Source organism: Trachemys scripta, chromosome 2 (genome assembly GCF_013100865.1).
Source record: "Trachemys scripta elegans isolate TJP31775 chromosome 2, CAS_Tse_1.0, whole genome shotgun sequence".
NCBI classification, from domain to species: Eukaryota; Metazoa; Chordata; order Testudines; family Emydidae; genus Trachemys; species Trachemys scripta.
In genome coordinates, this window is record NC_048299.1 from 242,603,538 (window position 1) to 242,624,163 (window position 20,626).

The window sequence follows — 20,626 nt, forward strand, 5'->3', positions numbered from 1 at the left end:
TGTCTAGCCCTCAGTCATAGAGAAAACCATGACAATCTGAACCCCAAAGAGCAAATAAAAAACCTCAAAATGCTAGTCTTCAATAATCTTGTGTTTTGTTTTGTTTTTGAGCCAATCTCATGATGTTGGAATGCTCGGGGTTGGCAATACCACATGCCAATATGTAACATATTGTAACATGTAATGAGGGATGGGGTGAGGGAGATCACCACTCCAATCAAGGATCTGAAAGCATAAAAAAAAGTCAGATTGCAGAGTCATAAAAAAAGAATCTTTCCGAGTTTATTCTTTTATATCGGCCCAATTCTCACACTTAATAGCAAAACCGTGCTGAACGTTTCCCCTTCGGTTGCCCCGCGGCGTTGCAAATGGTTTCCATTTGTATTAAAGGGGGCAAAAAAAAAAAACAACCCAAAAACAGAAGGGGGGGCACCAAAAACAAAAGTTGCTTGGATGTGTGGAAGGAGAAAGGAGAGCTGCTGCTGTTGCAAATCTTCCCTCCTCCCACTGGCTGCCTGAGCTGCCAATCGGTGCTGTAATCCTGCAGGAATTTCTCCTGGGTTTAACTAGGAGTCGCACTGCTGCCTCCTCTCACACGCAGAGGAGGAGGCAGACGCTGGACTGAGGGAGAAGGGAGCAGATAGCAACCTGCAAAGCTCTGCTCTCCCAGCCGCTGCCTCCGCGCTCCCAAACTTTTGCTCCCTCATTTATTGATGCAGCTGAAACTGTGCCAGGAAAAATAAAATCCTCCCCGGGCAGGAGAGAGACACCCCCCGACCCACCAACTCCGCCCTGTGTCTAGTGGGATTCCTGCCTGCAGGCAGCCAACAAGTGAGAAGCGGCGGCGCCAGAGGCGGCTGCGGGAGGGAGGGAGCGGAGCGGAGCGCCCGGGGTCCCTGCTGCTGCTGCTGCGGGCTCTGGTGGTGGCAAAGTAGCCGGGGATCGCTCGGCGCCTGGGTTTTGCCTGAAGCGGCCGCTGCCTCGCCTGCACCCCGGGAATAATGCGGAGCGCGTGGATACTGCTCACTTGTGGCTTGGTGGCCTACGTGTCCGGGGAGTCGGTAAGTTGGGTGGGAGTGGGGGACGGGGTTTCCCTGGGGGTGGCAGCACCAGCCCTGCGTGGCTTTCTTGGGAAAGCTGCAGATAAACAAGCCTGTACCCCAGCCGGGAACAATATAGTTCCGAGAGGGGCAGGAGTCACTCTGCAGATGTACAGCGATTCCTCCCTCCTGTGGAGTCTTTGCAGTGACTAGGCAAAGTCCTGGGGAGAAAGGGATTGTGCATTAATACCGCCCCCCGTTCTGGTGGGAGACTTTGGTGTGTGTGTGTGTGTGTGTGTAAAGAGACAGACGAGCCTCAAAGCTGCCTTGGGGAGAAACGCGCTTCTTCCATACTGGCTCAGGAAAGGGGCTTTAGCCCTGCTGGGGAGAAGGGGGGGGGGCAGGAAGAGCTGCTGCTACATCTGCTGAGCAGGAGTGTGCTGAAGTCACTTTGATGATCTGTCCAAGGGTGTGTTTTTCCCCCTTTGCGGGGGCTGTACATCAGGATTCGCACAGACATCTGTCGGTAGCCAAAGACTCCCCCCCCCCCCTTAACAACAAAAACAAACCCTAGGCCAGCCCGTGGCTGGGGGAAGCAGGGGGAGAGTGTGTGTGGGAGACTTGACTCTCCTTGGTGTGACCCTCGCACCCTAGAAGATAAAGTTTGGTGTTTTTTCGGGCTCTGCTGCTGCAGAGTTGTTGGTGGACTCGAGGCGAACGTGATAGGATGGAGCTCAGAATTCACACAGCCTTGCCCTGAAAAGAAGTTTGAAAATCGTATTGCATTGAGATTAACCTCGCTGTGTATAATGATAGGTTCTGACCGAAATTACTGTCCTATCTTTTCGGAGGGTTGTAACTTGCAAAAATTATTTCCTTCTCCTGGTTAATACATTTTGGTGGCGCGGAGAGGGGCGTTTGGTGGCACAGTTAGAATGTAGAAAATATGTCTGTCTTGTGCTCTTTCCTGCTTGTTTTCCAGTCAGTAATAGGCTTTTCAGCTGTAGAAACCACCCGGGATTCCTCTGGGCTGTAACAATGGTGCTCAAGGCAGTGGAAGACTTTTTTGGTCTTTAAGTGGTTGCACTGCTGTCTCCTGCTTTTCCTCCCCCCTTCTCCTACCCAAGTAGTAGGAGTTTGGTATTCAGTTGACTCCTATGTTCTGGTTTAGGATCTATATGTGTTTTCTGATTTGCTTTGCAATACACTGCTCTGCCTCTCATTCTTTCTTCGGTTCTTCTGCAGTGAAGGGAATTGTTGCCTTACAAAAAACACAAATCCCTGTTCCTTAAAATGCCCTTGTGAGTTGACGGATTTAGTTACAGCACTTACTTGCCCCAGAAGGCTGCACTTTGTGTCTCCACTACCTACCATATAACCTAAATAAGTTATAACTTTTGAGGTAAAAGAAGACTACAAAAAAAAATGCTCCCATAAGGCATGTTTGTGTTCTTCCTCCCTCCCCCCCCCTTACTTTGAGGCTAGAAGTAATGTTCTCGAGTTTGTGAAATTTGGAGTCAACATGACTCCCTGGAGGGATTTGCTTGCATTCTGTATTCCCTGTGCAGCTTTCTGTGTAACACTTGCATCACAACTACCGGGAAAAAAAATCAATAGCTCAGCAAAGTTGAGGTCTTATACCCTCATTTCTCTAGCACATAAAGTGACGTTGTTTATCTCAGCTTGCCTCTTTTCATTTAAGTATTTTTTTATTGAGAATTTGAGCTTGTCAGACTATTTTATACTTTTGAAAAAAGAGCTTCCTGGCTCAGACTGAGTATTTACCCTTGAGAAACATTCCAGGCAATCTGGTATCTCAAATCACAGTAAGGGAAAACAAGAGCGCCTCTGTGAGAGAAACATACAAGTGGAGCCTCCTCAAAACATGGAGAGGTTTAAGGATGACTCTTCCGCTGATAACACTTTACAGATGTTTTTCTCTGAGAAGCTTAGTATAATGTTGCTGTGTATGCTTTCAAAAACCACAAATGTATTTTCACTAACTTTGGCCCTCTAGTTAATTAAGTCAGCTGCAAAGATTTGAATCTCTTGTAGGGAAAGAGTCACTTTCCTTCTGTCTTACTCTCTCTCTCCATAAAATGGGAATAAGAATACCTTACTAGCATTTGAGGCTTTCACTAATGCTTGTAAAGTGCTTTGAAATTCTCTGAGGGAAGGTGACATGAAACTACATTGCTGCTGCTTCAGTATTTTTAGGGTCTTCAACATTTCTCAATATGAAATTAAAGTACCCTGACAATTTAATTCAATCATGATGAACTGCTCCACGGTGGTAAACAATCTTAACTCATATGCAATATCTTTTGAAAGTGTTTTAGATATTATTTAAATATGAACACAATAAAGAATCTCTGTTTAGTGGTGAGCCAGTTGTTCATGAAAGCCATTTAAGGCTGATATATTCTAAAATAACTAAAAAGATACAACCCAGCATAACTAGTGATTTTAGTTTGTATTATGAAAAATAAAAATTTGACTCAGTTCATTATAGCAAGTCTTTAGTGAGGTACAGTATATTTTAATCCTTTCTATTTAAAATTTACAGCTATAATTGCTTTTAGAAGTGCCATAATTGTGAAGTTCTGTGATGGTGTGGTAACCATTAAAATGCCACAGCAATTAGTAAAGTATTAAGTTTTATGTTTTGCCTTAGGACTATTGCCTTCTTCCGCTATGAGCCATGAGGCCAGTTTGTGGGAATGTATCAGTGCTGCTTGGTTTATGGGTTAATGGAAATGCAGCATAAAGTATCTAGGGGAGCAGTGCTGGCTGCTTGCCTTTAGTGTAGTGCCTTTGCAGCTGGAGGAAAGTTGTGAAACTATTTTATAAGTAAAGGAGGAATAATTGCTCTTTCACTGTGTCTCTAGTATCTGGCTGTAAGTATGTGCTGTCCTCTCTAGTTAAGTTTTCTTAGAGCTATCTTTAGGATTTTATAAACATTGTTCTTAATAAAAATGAAGGGATCTTGGAGATAAGAGGAATTAGTATAGATGTTTAAAAATCTACCATTTCTCAGGGGGCACTATCAAGTAGTTGTTTGTAAGTCTGATTCTAGTAGCTTTCTGGAAAAAAAAGAAGACAAGAATACACAAGAACCTCCAGCATTCCTTTTTTATGGAGATAAATTAGGCAGAATTTTAAAAAGGAGTGATTCTGTTTGCTCTGCACAAGAAATTAACAGTATCTTTTGAATCTATGTGCTGTGCTTTATTACCAAAAGCCCAATGATGCACATGATTGGTCTCTTGTTTTTAGTACAAAATAACACTGTACAATGACATATCAACATTAATTTAGTAATAGATCTCTGCAGTGTGTTTTCCCTCTTATAGTCTGAGTGCTGTGAAGTAAAAATACAGCACAGACTATGACAGTGTGTTTCAGCCATTAAAAGGATAAATATCAGAGCAATATCCAGTATCATTTGAAAAATATTGGATCTCTTAAGAGCTTAAATCTAAAATCTTTTCCTGTATTGACTTGTTGTGTCCTGGTTGCCCGTGAGTTTTGGGCTGTTTGGTATTGAATTGAGAGGGAATAATGATATGGACTTTGGAGACAGATATCTGAGTGAGAGGAAAAATGAAGCAATGAGTCACATGTTAGGTTTATCTACCTAGAGTGTCAATTTTCAGTAAATTTAGTTTAATCTGCTGGGCTACGCTGAGTATCTCACTGCATTTCTAAACAAAGGTTACTTTTAAATCTTGCTTTTCCCGGTGTACATACATAGACTGTAAAGACACATCAGGGGGACCATATTTACTCCAAACCAGAGGGTGGGGTATTTCCTTATAGTGTCTTGTTAAGTATCTGGCGCACCCACGAAAGCTTATGCTCCAATAAGTTTGTTAGTCTCTAAGGTGTCACGAGAACTCCTGTTCTCTTTGCGGATACAGACTAACACGGCTGCTACTCTGAAACAATGCTAACATAGTGTGTCATAGCTGCTCCTTCTTACTTTAGCTACATTTCTGACTAGCCCTATCCCAGTGCTTCATCCATGTATATTTAAAATACCTTGTTAAACATCTGAAATTACTGAACCACTTTGGGTACATCTACACTACAGCGGGGAGTCGATTTAAGATACGCAAATTCAGCTACGTGAATAGCGTAGCTGAATTCGACGTATTGCAGCCGACTTACCCCGTTGTGAGGACGGTGGCAAAATCGACTTCTGCGGCTTTTTGTCGACGGCGCTTACTACCACCTCCGCTGGTGGAGTTAGAGCGCTGATTCGGGGATTGATTGTCGCGTCCCGATGGGACGCGATAAATCGATCCCCGAGAGGTCGATTTCTACCCGCCGATTCAGGCGGGTAGTATAGACCTAGCCTTAGATACTGGCTGTGCTTTGACAGACTTATGCTGGTATGTATTTTTAATATATTTTTAGCACTGTCATGTACTTTGAAATATTTTCATTTGTCAGAGGATAGTTGGGGCTGAGCTAAACTTCCAGGCTTCCTAGTTCAATACATGTTGACTATTTGGCCTTTGGTCATAAACCAATTTCCGTTTTAAACATGGTAGCCATGAAGCCAGCATTGCGTCTAATTTAATACTTGGAAGTCCTTAGGGGCAGAGACATTGTCTTTTATGTCTCTGTAAACCCTAGTCACTGAATAGATAATTATTAGAAAGTAGATGAGAGCCTAATATTCAGGGACAGATTAAGATAAACTCCTTGGCGTTTTCGGATCTGGTCCCACAATTGGATGATGCTTGGACATAGAGGCAGAGGTGTTAGTGCGGCTTGGCTGCCTTCTGTGGTGTGTTTGGGCTGGCTAGGCTGCTTCAGATGGTGTGATGAAGATGGACTTTGACTTGCATGGATCTTCCTCACACCACTGAAGAGCAAATCTGCCTTGGGTGGATCTAGACCTCATAATGATGTCCATACTGGGTCAGACCAAAGATCCATTTAGCCCATTATCCTGTCTTCCGACCGTGGCCAATGGCAGGTGCCCCAGAAGGAATGAACAGAATAGGTAATCATCAAGTGATCCATCCCCTGTTGCCTATTCCCAGCTTCTGACAAACAGAGGCTAGGGACACCATCCCTGCCCACCCTGGCTAATAGCCATTGATGGACCTATCCTCCATGAATTTATCTAGCTCTTTTTTGAACTCTGCTACAGTCCTGGCCCCCACAACATCCTCTGGCAAGGAGTTCCACAGGTTGACACTGTGTTGTGTGAAGAAATACTTCCCTTTGTTCATTTTAAACCTGCTGCCTAATAATTTCATTTGGTGACCCCTAGTTCTTGTGTTATGAGAAGGAGTAAATAACAATTAATTATTTACTTTCTCCACACCTGTCATGATTTTATAGACCTCTATCATATCCCCTGCTTAGTTGTCTCTTTTCAAAGCTGAAAAGTCCCAGTCTTATTAATCTCTCCATGTGACAGCTGTTCCATACCCCTAATCGTTTTGTTGTCCTTTTCTGAACCTTTTCCAATTCCAAAATATCTTTTTTGAGATGGGATGACCACATCTACATGCAGTATTGAAGTTGTGGGCGTCCCATGGATTTATATAACACTTCCTGCCTTTCCCCCCAGTTATACATGTATATCACTGAAACTCAAGATGACCAAAACAAGGCCAGACTGGATAGTAGAGGTGTGGATTTTTAAAAATCCCCAGCTTGTGTTTTGCATCCTATTTTCCTGTGGTTTTTAGCATCTCTGAATGTTGGATTGTTCTCACTTTTTTTAACAGTCCATTAAACATAAATCTAATAGCATTGCCTTTGAATGCCCTACCTGGCTGCTGACAAATTCCTTCTTGATTGGAGATCATTTCTTTATACTAATCAGCAAGGACTCCTCCAGCTAATTAAGAGGAGAGACCTTATGGATGTCTTTTGAATCCCACTGATCCAGTCCTTCATCAGAAGAGGATTGCTACCTTAAACGTTGTGTGTAACTTGTAAAGCAGGGAATCTTGGGCATGCGGAGGAGCCTCTTAAAGGGACAAGCAGGGGACTTTAGGAACTAACTGATACATTGAACAGATTTTTGTATGCCTCTCTTTTCATCACCAATTGTCTTAAGATAGCAGCAGCGGCATATGGATGGCATTTATTAATCAGATTATCCCACCAAATTGACTTTTGCCATTCATTCACTAGTTCAAACATTTTCCTTATGGCCAAGAATTACTAGCTTTATTGAGGCTCAGGCTTTGAACAAAGAGTGCTTGTCTAGTTCTGGAAAAGCACCTTTTTGTAATCTTATTAGATTTGACTGACTATATTTTTTTTAACAGAGAGATGTTGTTTTTTTGAGAATGGAAAGCTTATTCTAGACCCCTGTAAGACACTGCTTGTATCTAATCCATAAAGATGTCTTTTATGCTGTGCCTCTTGTCTTAACTGCAGCAAGCAATAAGTGAGCAATTTGGTCTTGGTTCAAGTCACATTACTAGAGTGGCATGACATGGTTTCCTGTTGTAGCAAGTATGGGAGAACTACTTTAGGCTGTTCTGTGAACAGATTTTGTTTAGTTGTCTTTAGTTCATGCTTACAAGACAAGTGGTAATCTTTACAGACCTGGTAATTTATGCATAGATTACATTGCATGACTGATCTGAGAACATGATTTCTCTTGTTCAGATTGAAACATGATTTGAAGTCTTTTGAATAAAGAGAGTGCATTAATGACTGACCCTGTAACAATAACCATCTCTATTTTGAGTGGTTTTGTTTGTTTGTTTTTTTGAATAGTATGGACCTGAGGGATAATATCAAAAGGATGCTAGATTTTACAGGCAGCAACCTGAAATGTGTGTGCTCTGCAACAGCAGTGGAAAAATTATTGTACTGGAGGACATACTCATACTGAGTGAATTATTTTTGTCTGGATCTAGAGCAGTGGGTTCATTTAGAGTGAAATAATGACTAATGGTGCAGTGATGAATTTGTCCTTGTCAGTAAATAAGCTATTACAGTGCCACATAAGCAATGTTTAACTCAAGTGTGAGTTGGGCATTTCATTCTAAATCCCTATTTTTAGTGCTATACAACAACTTCCCTTTTAGGCTAAATTGTTTCAGCCCAAAGATGAATTTATTTTGGGAAGTTTAGATGAAATCTGTTAATCTATGTTTGAATTATGTGCATGAAAACAAATAAACGCTCTGCACTCTCTAAAGGTGCAGCATGATTAAGTGATTTGCCCAAGATGAAACCAAAATTCTGTGGTAGAGCCAGGAATTGAATCAAAATATCCATTAGGATTCCAATCATTTAACCACAAGTCTAGTATCATCTGTATTTTAAATATTATATGATGTATCTCATGTTCTTGTTGCTATTATTTCATTAGTTTCACAAGCTTGTATTTTTTTTCCCCCGGAGGAGTTTGTATATGATTGAAGGTTGCTTGTAGTCTTTCAGATCTTTTTGTGTATCTAGTAACCATCCTTAACTTCTCACTTGCAAGACAATTCAGAAATGTTAAGCTAATGGGCTAATGTAATTTTAAAAAATACTGCAAATGCATAAATTATGGGAATTGTAGTCCTTTTCAGAGAGCATCTGGATGCTTGACCAGCCTGGCTTTACAGGCATCGGCATCCTAAGTGAAGAATACTTTTCCTGCACTGATATGTTATTATTATCATAGAATATTAGGGTTGGAAGGGACCTCAGGAAAACGAGTCAACAAAATGAGTCCTTCATCAATGTAAGAACAGTTTTCCGGAGGTCTTTTTCAGTCTTCCTCTCCTTCCTTGGGGAACCTGTTTTGCAGGTCAGCCTGCCTCCTTCTGCTGCCTTTAGCGACAGGGTAGGTGTTCAGGTTCGACAGTGGTGAGCATGATATAAATGGCTAGCTAGATAAATAGGTGAACTTCTGGCTGAATGGAACACCTCAGTTGAGGTTTGTGCTGGTCCGAATGTGCTTTATCTCATCTGACTTTAAAAGCAGATCTTGGTTGGGCTTGGTCAGTATTTAGATGGGAGACTGTAGAGGCAAACTATGAGACAATGCTTGCAGGCCTGTGGATTGTCATTCAAAGTGCAGATTTTTCTTTTGCTCAGTTAAGCAATTCTTCTCCTTTTGGATGGAGAGATCCCTGGTTCAGAGTGTTCTGTAAATTGATTCCAAACCAAAAACATCCCCTTTCATTTAATGTCAAACCATTTTTGGTATTTTTCCATATTGTGTGATCCCACAGTCAAATATGGAGTTATAAATACATCAGTTTGATGGGGTTTTTTTTTGGTATTTAAAAAACAAACAAACAAAAATCCTGCAAAGAAGATATAGGAAAAAACTAATTCAGTGTAATGTAAACATACCATAAGTCAGGAATCCAAAGTTTAAGCTTCCCACACTAATATTAAATCTGCCACGCTGCACATGCATTTTGAGGCACACATTTAGCATCATAAACAGTAATGCAAAATACTGTGTATGCATCAATGGGCCAGGCTAACATTGCTGGGAGTATATTACACTTTGTTTCAGTGTAGCAGCCGTGTTAGTCTGTATCCGCAAAAAGAACAGGAGTACTTGTGGCACCTTAGAGACTAACAAATTTAAGAAGTGGGCAGTAGCCCACGAAAGCTTATGCTCTAATAAATTTGTTAGTCTCTAAGATGCCACAAGTACTCCTGTTCTTATTACACTTTGTGAATTTCCTGTGGATTAGGGACATCAAACATATATTCTGTGATTTTATTGAAGTGGGAATTCACCTCGTATTATATAATTAAGTCTGGCAACTCATTGATGCACAAGACTTACATATGGGTCTCTTGTATCAATGGTGAAAGTTATCAATGTAAATTTTTGTGCAGCAAGGGGAGGAGTCGTCCAGAATAGGATGTATGCATATAAAAAAATTAGTGACATGAATAGATTGCTTACATAAAGTTGATGTTAAAAAGTTCTCCAAAAATGCAGTAGCGGCAGATAATGTGTATGGAGAATACATTTAAAAGGGGAGTGGGGGAAGAGAAGAAAACAGTGTCTGTCCCAAGGAAGAGTAGTACAGAATGTTGGGGATGAGATTGGATGTTGCTGCTGCTTTATTAACTCAGTGAACGTTTTATATCTGTCTATTGTATTAAAATGCCATATGCAGCTTCCAGTCTCTGGTCTTCAGTGGGGTTGTTTATAATTTCCTCAGCATGTTATTTGGTTATTTCTCAGCAATGAAGCTATGTTTTTTGACTGTAACATTGAGTGGTTTAAAATGAAGCTGCCATGTTTCTGCAGAAATGATATATTCCAGAGAGTGTTTTATGTTGTTGAGTGTTGAACTAGCTGTGTTTGTTACACTCTCACTTGTGGCTCAAAGTTGGAAGCTGTTTTTGTTTTTAGAAATGTTGTAGATCTTTAAAGTACCACAGAAATCCCCCACAGAACATTGGAAAGACTGCTAGTTAAATAGGCATGGAACAAAATTGCTTTTGAAAAATTGCATTTGGTCTTCATAGCTCTTACCTCTAGCACTCTTGGAAGTTAGAGACAGCATCAGCATCTTTCCTTTAATTCCACAAGGTAAATACATTATACACAGAGGGTAATTTTTGAGAATCTTTTTTGACATACTTTTAAAGTTTTGGTTAAATTACAATGTATATTAAAAAGCCGTATTTAATTGTATGTTTAAAATGTTATCCAGTCCTGTCTAGTTCCTGCTTCTTCTCCTAGGGCAGGTCTACACTACTGCTTAAGTCGATCTAACTTGCATTGCTCAGGGTGTGAAAGACAACCCCTGATCAACGCAAGTTACAGCAATCTAAGTGCTATCTACACTGGCACTGTGTTGGCAGGAGACGCTCTCCTGCCGACATAGCTTCCGCCTCTCATGGAGGTGGAGTAACTATGCTGATGGGAGAGTGCTTTCCCGGCCGCATTGAGCATCTTCACCAGACGCACTACAGCGGTGCAGCTGCACCAATGTAGCGCTTCTAGTATAGTCCTGCCCTTAGAGTTACCCCCTTCTTCAACATCACCTCTGCCCTCCTGAGCTGTAGTGACAGGATAAGTGTTTCGATTACACACTGGTGAACATGGCATAAGTGCCTAGGTATATAAATAGGTGAACCTCTGGCTAACGGAACACCTCAGGATCACGTTTAGAGTGTAGGTTCTTATGGCTGTACCTGACACTGCCTTGATTGATTGAAAGAGCATAACTGGATTGTGCTGGTCTGATTGTTCTGATCTAACCATGTGCATCCTGGACTCAGTCTCCAACCTACTCTATAATATTTGGATCCTCCCTGGGAACTGTTGAAGACTGCAGGGATTGAGGTTAAAGGAGAAGCAATGGGAGCTTCGTTCAATGGTTACCATTTTAAAAACTAAACACTATCACCACAGTACTCCATTCACAGCACTGTATCACCTAAGAATAGTAATGTGCTAGGGTTACTGTGGGGACCTGGGTCTGTACCAGTGGAGTAGGGCTGTGTAAATCATACAGCATGTCTTATTGGTTGTTGTTTGAGACAATGGACAATACATATTTCAAGGATAATATTGTTTTCCATGATGTAAGATAGTTCTATGTATGTGGGCATTAAGGCTCAGCTCCTGTACTGACATGTTCATGGGCAAACTCCTGCATTTATGCCAGTCTCCATTTAAGTACATGGAACTCTGCCTGTGTGAATGCTACTGTACGATCAGGGCCTAAATGATATGTGAGATCACCCTGTTTTACACTACTGCCAAGCTGAAAATATCACTTACCTCCACCGTGATGCTCTGGGGGTCTTTTGTTGCTGTGGTTTAAATGCAGAAAATCTTCTTGTATCCTTGGCTGCTGCTGGATTCCCAGTTACCACTCTTAACTCATACTGTTCTTCCCGCACCCCTCCCATCTGGCTAAGAGATTATGATCTTTCTTCTCTGGTGATGAATATCTGTAGCTGGATAACTGGATTATAATTTTGCATTATAACAAACTTTATCAGGAAGCTGCAATAACCGCATAGGGTCAGATTCTTGTACGCTTACCGATGTAGCACCTTATTTCACGAATAGTCCCATTCAATTCAGTGGAATAAGTTAATGAACACAAGTGTGTCAGACCCTGGCCTTTAGTGAACTCAGCCACCCTCAATACCTCCTTTATAAGATGTTGAAGTATCTTTTCTGAGGTTAAAGTACACTCATGCCTGTGAACATCTTGAGCTGGTACAGTGGTCATACCCTGCCACCTTCCCATCATCACTTGTTTTTATTTTTTAAGCTCCCCATAACCACTTTGGACCTTTGTAGTCTATGGCTGTGGAGACTTCTTAAGTTAGTACTTCTCAGTTTACAAGAAGAGTATTGAAACTAAGAGGACTAATTTCATGCATAAATGACTCCATGTTCAGTATGATATTCCTTTACCATACCAACCTTCGCCCTTTCAGGTAAGTGTTAGAATTTTATATATTGATATACTAGCTGTGCATGTAGTGACATTTGGCACATGGAATCTCAAAGAAGAGTGAGAAATGACCACTTTCAGGAAATGCTATTTGTTCAACCAGGAATTTGTAAAGTACATCTTTCTGCACTCTGTGGCTGTAAAGAAGGCTGGAGTTGGCATAACTACTGTATGATTAAGAGTAACACATTCCAGTTTTTGTGGTCCCTAAGATGAAACTGTTCTGAGATACAGTTGTTCAGTAGTTTGTTTTTGTTTCCTCAGGATTTCTCTATGGATCTGTACAGCCAAAAAAAAAAAAAAAAAGTAAAAGCTTTATTTCTGCTGAGTTAGCTTAATCAAGTTAGTTAACACAATTGAATTGGGAACCCAACCTAACACCTCTGCAACTGTGTTAGCCAGTAGTGCTAGGGGAAGTGCCAAAAAAACAAAAACAAAAATAAACCCAAAAGATGGTGGGTAACCAATGGTAGATCTCTTATGTGTAGAAATAGCTAAGGTTCTCTTGGTGAATTTAACCGTGAATTTTCATACTTTAAACATCAGAATTCTAAGAAATTTTAGATCTTAATTCTGAATAGATTGACTTTGTAATGATCATTGTTTTTATAATACAAATCTAATATAAATTATAATTTGCTCTAAAATCAATTTTTTCTACAATCATAATCCCGGTTAAAAACCCACCTGTTTTGTCTGTCTGAGAGTGTGATTTATTTATTAACTGTTGTTGGTGTATTTGGGGCAAAGAATTAACAAAAGCTGTCCGTAGCTGTTCTATGCATGGGAGGAATGAAGACCCAGGTCGGTCACTTGAAGGTTAAAACTAATGGTTGTGATCCTGATCTTGTAAACTCTTGGGTACATGCACAGGTCTGTGGGAAGACTTCTGTATGTGAGGTTAAGCATGTGTGCATTTGTCATAATGGGGTCTGTAATGCATGAGTGGAACAAGGTAATTTGAAATATATGGCCTATTGTCCATACTTGTTAGTGGTTGCTATGAAGGATGAAGCTGAGTTGGGAAGATGATGTAATATATAACTTGGTGCTTTAGATATCTGGGAACAGATCTAAATTGGGCTACTGAAGTGTGCTTTATGTGGGGATATCTTTGAAGATTACTCAGAACAGAATTTTGACACTGAATGAAGACGGGATTCTCCAAATCCCAGTCTTTTTCACTTGATGCTTTTCCAAACTGTGTGGTAAGTGAGGCAGGGATCCTGCAGAAATAATAGGATTTGATCATATAATTAAAGGCCGTTCATGAGCACAGGGAGCAGAGATAAGGTCACATGTGTATCTTTAATATTGACATTTCCTGACTTTGAACTGTTCACTGCAATCTTGATGCGTAGGTTTTTTTTAAATTTTTTTAGAGAATGTAAGTATATGTAACATACATATTCTTCTCTCAAATATACAGAGGGCCTTTAACTAATTTTCCAATTTTTCTGTGGCAGGTTTCACTCACCCTTTTAACTGAAATGCTGCTTCTTGAATTATGTTCCCCACCCCCTTGTTGGAATCTGAAATATATACAACTCTTTGACTCAGTGACTTATTCTGGGGAATTTAGAAATATAGGCCATTTAATTTTCCACAGGTGGAGAAGCAGGCATATATATATTACTAGTAATAATTAGTGGTATATAAATTCAACTCTTAAACTGTTAGTTCTAATCCACTAAAAAGTCTGGTATAGTCTTCAAATGGACCCATTCAAAGCAATCCTGACCTAGTTTTGTTGAGGAAGTGAGCAAGCCTGCCTTGTCCTGCTAGTCTGTTGCAAAAGGTTTTGATGGTAGATTCTTCATGTCTTAAACACCCGCATCTCGCTGCCCAGCATTTGAACAGAAGCAGCCATTACAAGGCTAGTGTTAAATATAGCATACAGCTTAACAGGAATGACCTTCAATTAAGTGGAAGCAGTCTCTTATTTTGTACTCTGCAGTTGTCAATTAGCTTTTATTATGAGAGACTTGTTTGCTTGAGACTTTTGTGAATGGAAGCCGAACCAGAAGTGTGGTACTTACTACATGCATGAGGAGGAGGTTTTTTAATGTTGTCATGTTGCTCTTTATTTTAATGAGTCTCTCTGAAAAATGGTAAGTAGTTAAAATGATGGTTACTTCATTTTCCACTGAAGTAAAGCACCAAATTCTGGAATGTTAATTATTTGCAGAGTAAGGTCCCCTTTTCTTAGTTTTGTTGTGCATGCTTTAAATTTTTTGATTTCTTGCTAAATAATTCACAACAGTTGTGATTTGATTATGTGTCTAAATATTGCTCAGTTAGGCCATGTCTAGAAAATTTTGTCCCACTTTTCAATAATGGTACGGTTGAATCAGTGCCAGAGTTGGCATAGCTCCGGTGTTTGTTACAAGATGTTTCAAAATAAACACCAAAATCCCAGACTCTTCAACCCTGTCTAAGCTAGTGTTGGTACTGTTGCTAGTAGCAGCCTAGCTGCCAGGCTGTTGGAAAATTATCACAAAATTTTCTATCATAGTCTCAGCTTTATTGTGGTGCATTGCCTTGATTTAGGAATTACCAGTAACCCCATAATTTATAGTTATGAAGGCAATATAAATACTTAATTATTGTTTACACTTTGGTGCTGCTTCACGTCCAGTTTCTGTGCTCTCCCCTTTTTCAAAATGTGCTTCCTTAGGATACCATAATCACAAAATGCCAGTGCTCTATGGTTTGGCTGTGGGGAACTGTGAACTGCTCGATACTTCTGCCAAGCTAATCATTACCAGAATTCAAGGCTGCTCCTTACTGTGCCAGCTCTGCAATATTCATGGGACTGATAGGAGGGAGTTTACAGTGCTCAACCAGATACCTTAACCCTGTTTCAGACCTGTTTCAGAATGTCTTCAGTCTTTCTCCTTGGCAAGCATGGATATTTGATAGTGTTAAATCATGTAAAGCAAATTTTTAAGCAGAGTTGGGTCCCAACCTTATTTGAACACCTTAACCCTTCATCTCCGTCCCCTCCCACAAAAAACTGTTGGAAAATTAGTGTGCAGAGCCAGCTCTAGGTTTATCTCAAATCTTAGGATTTACTGAATAATGACTTTTTGGGGACCAGGTGCAATGTTTTGGTCGAGATGATATTTTTCAAATGATGCACAACACGTTGGGTGCCCTTTGAAACATAGTCTGACTGCACTTGACTGTGTAAAGGATAAAAACAATAACTGTGATTTCAAGGTAGAAGGCACAATGTAAATAAAAATTGATTAAAGCAAGAAATAGTAAGTTAAGGGTGCCTAGTATTCGAAACTAACCTAATTGTAAATTCACTTTAATCACAGTTATGTTACTATTGCAAGCTAGGGCGGGGGAAAAAAGACAAAACACAAACCCCAAACAAACATAGAACCCCATGCCAAATATTTTAATCACAGTGCTTCAATATTGGCAGCATGGTAGTGCAGTTTACTACATCAGTTTTTCATTGGTTATCTTTTTTTCCATGGATATGGCAAGGAAAAAATGACTGTTACTCTACTATGACAGCCTATATAAACATGCATGTGCACTAAAGAACAAATCTAAAAAGAAAAAGATCCTGACTTTCTCTAAGTCATTTCCACACCAGTCACCTGCGTAATGTGTCTGAAACATACGGTCCAACCAACACAGGCTTGCTGCCAAGCAATTTCACTAGGGTAGAAAGAAGAAGGGTTCTGTAGCAGAACTCTCCAAGGATTATCCTCAGCTCAGCAGCTGCTGTCTGAGAGCTTGCTTATGCACACCCTGCATCATGAGCAACTTATTAACCCTCAGACCCCCCCTCAGACACTTACACCTACCCTTAAGTGACATTTCTTACTTTGGCTGCCTAAAAAGAGACACTCTTGTAATTCAAGGGTAAAAATGGCGAGGCGCAATCCGAGATAGGATTGACACGCTTCTCTAGAGGACACTTATTTGAGGAACAATCCTATAAGGGTCCATAGGTCTTTAAACTATATTTACATGTCTGAGCCTACGGTACCCATACATGCAGTAGATTTTTTTTTTTTAATGCATGCTATATGCCTTTATATTTTTGTGCAAATCACTTAATAGGGAATTCCCCGATGATGATGATGATTTAAATGAATGCACACTTTGATCTTGTGGCTTTTTTAAGTCCTTGGGAACTAAACCTGTTTGTTGTGAAGTTTCAGTTGGAACTCCATAGTTGAGTAGAAAGCTAGCTGCAGCCGTAAACTCTGTTTTTGATCACCAGCTGCTCACTGCAACAGCAAGCACAGGTAGTTGAACTCCAGCTTCCTTCAAAGAAAGGAAGATCTTCCTCCTGTTCTCCTTAGAAAGTCTATTGCGGGCAAAGAGTGGCAGAGAAAATTAGAGGAAGGAAGGCCGAACTGGAAAACGTGTGTGTGTGAAGGACTGAGGCATGAGAGCCAGGGAATGGAGGTGAGCCACCACTACCTTCCCATTCATTTTTCAGCAAGTTTAACTCTTGCAGTGCTGTCACTGTTTCTTTCTGAACCCCTGACTAACTCTGCACAAGATGTAGTTTGTTCCCTGTCACATCCCATGCACCATTCCCCCTCCTAGCCTAACAAGTTTTGCCAGTCAAACTTGCCAGAGCAAGAAGCTTGTTGTAATAAGTTTAAATCAAGGTATTTTATTATCATGCATCAATGTGTTTAAAATACTTCAGAAAGAAGGAATTCTAGACAAACTCTTAATATATTGTTTTAAAATACATTACAGTTTAAAATAATGGAATGGTTTAGTTAATAAAACATGTTGCAAAACCAGGAAAAATCTGAGGTTCATCTTTTTCTGCAGAGCCTTAACTCTGACCCTGTCATCCTCCTTACTCATGACTACCATACTCTATCTATATTTTCAATAGTGACTTCAGATCCTTGCCTCATATTGGCCACAGACCCTTCTCCAGTCAATTCATGGAGGAGCACATGGCATCTCATTTCATTTGTGATCAAGAATGTGAAATATTGCCAAAGAGCTACTTCAGAATTGAGAAATGTTATTCCTATTAGGCAGAGAGAGTGCAGGGGTACTGGATCAGAGTCAAGGTCTTAGTAGACTATGAACTCCAAGTTCCCTGGCTTTCAAACATGTAGTTGTTATAAACATCCAATTTAGCCTTTTGTAGTAGCACCTAAGACTGAACGATTGAGACACTAGATTAGAAGGTTTGCTACCATGAAAGCGAGGAAGCTGTTTCTGGAGCTATACTAGTACAACATCTGAAACGGAGCTCTTGTATCTAAGGAATTCTGCTCTGCTAAAGTCTGGAGAAGGCAGGTGGGCCAGCAACAAATGTTCTCTGAAGATTATTAGGCAGCCAGCTTAAAGACAGTGAAAGTAGCACCAATACTTTTATAGCAGGAAATATTTATCTCAAGCTTTTCTAGGAATAGATGGTGAGGTGTTTTAATCCCTATTAATATGGTGTGAGTACAGAATGTCGCTGCCTTTGGAAACCTTTAGTTTACTTTCAGAGCGATTAAATCGTCCAGTTGCGAGGCTGGCTTTTCTTGGGAGGTGTTAATTTTTTCCAAGGGGGGAAGAAACAAACACAAGAGACATGAAGGGGAGAGGAGTTAAATAAGAATATTTTTCTTTCCTTCGGATTTTTTTTTGTTAGTTTTTAGGAATTGGCAGTAGCAGAAGAGTCTGAATACTGAATATTTAGTAGATGATGCTGTTTTTGTTGAGTCTGAACTAAAAATGAACAGGTGGCTTGCCCCATAATAAATGTTTGCTTCAGAATTAACTCTTTATTCTTTCTAGAGGTGGAGGGACTCTTTTTCCTTCCAGTTCCACTTCTATTAGAAAAATAAAATAAATATACTGGGGATATAATTTTTTTTTTTTTTTGGAAGCTTAGGGGAAGAATGCTGTGATTGAGAAACTGTTGTGGTGGTTTACTGTGAAACTCTCTTTGTATGTTTGATGTTCATATCATGCTGCTTATACTGACAGTTTGGAAAAAATCCACAATAAGTAAAAGGAAATACTTTTTGGGAAAGTTGTAAAATGGGTGGTATTTCCCGAAAGAACGGAATGTCTCTCTTGGTGGCGTCATGGTCTAACAAGTAAATATGTATTTTGGTAAGGAGCCTAATGCCGAAAACAACTATTGGTCTGTCCTTAGTGTGTTTATGATCCCATAGGTCTCTGATAGATCACAGATGTCATGCTGACCCATTTTCCAATGGCTGCTTTTTATGGGTGTTTGGCAACCTTAAAATAAAAAATTAAAATACACCGCAGTTCTATCACCCTGGAAACTGAAACATACTTTGTCCACAACACATAGCAACAATACAAGTTAGCACAGCTCTGTCAATGGAACCCAGCATTGTTCTAATGGAACCACTTCCAGGGGTGAGAGGACAGTTCAATGTCCATGTTTTTTCTATCCTTGGCCTCTCTTCTGAGGCTGCCAACAACTGTAAAATTGCAGGGTTCATGTTGGATTGCATACTTGACTGGAAATTTTACCTGCATAGAAATTATGACTCTTGCTAACACTTGTGACATGGGGGAGTACACCAAACCGATCAAGCATTTTAAACCTCTCTTCTCCCAAATCCAGTCAGAGGAAAACACTAGTTAAACTCTGCCATATGGTGCTAGAAGACCATGCTACTGCTAGTGTTAAGTGCTAGTAGTATGTGGGAATAGAGGAGAGCAGCAAGCAACTTGGGTGGGGTTGGGCAAGAGGGGAAGAAGAGAGAACTAGGCAAAAGTGAGGATTTACCATGTGGGAAACGGGCCTTGGAAATGGGTAGAGCGGTAGATTAGGGCCAGTAGCTTGAGTTAAGGTGAAAGATCTTGTCATAACTCTAAATTTTGATCCATTTTTTCCCCCCAGAATTTGTAGGCTGGTGTAACTAATGATCATGTTGGGTTTCTTGTGATTATGATTATGAATTGGACTAAGACCTCAACTTTATACAAGTCCCTGTAAAGCAAGTGGAAGTGGTGACCTGAGCTAATTCAGATGAATAACCTAGAGATGAATTGCTTCAGATCAAGTTACCAGTCCCCTGAGCCATCAAAATCCTAGAAAAATAGCTTTATAATGGAAGCTGTAATTAAGGTTTAACTATAGGGTCAACAGCACTACTGTGAAAGATGGGTGCAGAGTTAATACTGGATTTATGTAGGAGTATACAAGATATGGCACTTAAGTCACACAACCAAGTTGAGGACATATGCAAATCAAACTACATGCATCAGTTTATGTATGGGGTGGGCAAACTTTTTGGCCCAAGGTCCACATCTGGGAATAGAAATTGTATGGTAGGCTATGAATGCTCACAAAATTGGGGTTGGGCTGCCGGAGGGGGTGAGGGCTCTATGTGGGGGTGTGGGCTCTGGTGGGGCTGGGGATGAGGATTTTGGGGTGCAGGAGGGTGCTTTGGGTTGGAATCGAGTAGTTTGGAGAGCGGGAGGGGGATCAGGGCTGGGGTAGGGGGTTGGGGCATGGGGAGAGGCTCAGGGGCGCAGGCTCCGAGCGGCGCTTACCTCAAGCGGCTCCCGGAAGCAGTGGCATGTCCCTTCTCTGGCTCCTACGCGGAGGCATGGCCAGATGCTGCCCGCGGGCTGTAGTTTGCCGACCCCTGAGTTATGTAGTGGTAGGAGAAAACTACTTAATTTCAGTGTGAGGATTAGGGCAACAAGTTGTGCTGGATCATTAAGTTGGGGAAAGCAAAGTTATAGCATTTAGCAAATCTGACTGTCATGAAAGTGCCCAAATTGTAGGTCCACAATGAATATATTTCTACATAATGTAATTCTATAATAAGAGATGGAAATTAGAGTGGTGATGTAGCTATGTTGGTCCCAGGATATTAGAGAGAGAGAGAAGGTAGGTGAGGTAATATCGTGGTCCAATAAAATGAGATGGTACTATCTCATCCACTGTGTATCTCTTATTATAAACAGACAGGGATTAACTGCTTCAGCATGTGTCCATGCAGGAAGTATTCTGTATATACCTGAGCTTACTATGAATCTATGATTTTTTTTTTTTTTATACACCTGTGCACTTTTCAGTGAGATAATTAACTATTTCAGGGACTTGGACATAGTTTGGGCTATCCATTCTAAATGCTTTCGTATAGTAAATATTAGCTATCAACATTTCAT

At 40.6% G+C, this 20,626-nt stretch overlaps 1 protein-coding gene across 1 annotated transcript in view; it reads left to right on the top strand.

Annotated features, from left to right (window-relative positions):
- Nucleotides 1-581: 581 nt before the first annotated feature.
- SDC2 (syndecan 2) overlaps nt 582-20,626 on the top strand; it is a 98,208-nt gene continuing 78,163 nt past the window's right edge. The window contains exon 1 of the mRNA XM_034763341.1: nt 582-1,061. Coding sequence (XP_034619232.1) covers nt 1,002-1,061 — 60 coding nt within the window. The 5' untranslated portion in view covers nt 582-1,001. The remainder of the gene's footprint in view (nt 1,062-20,626) is intronic.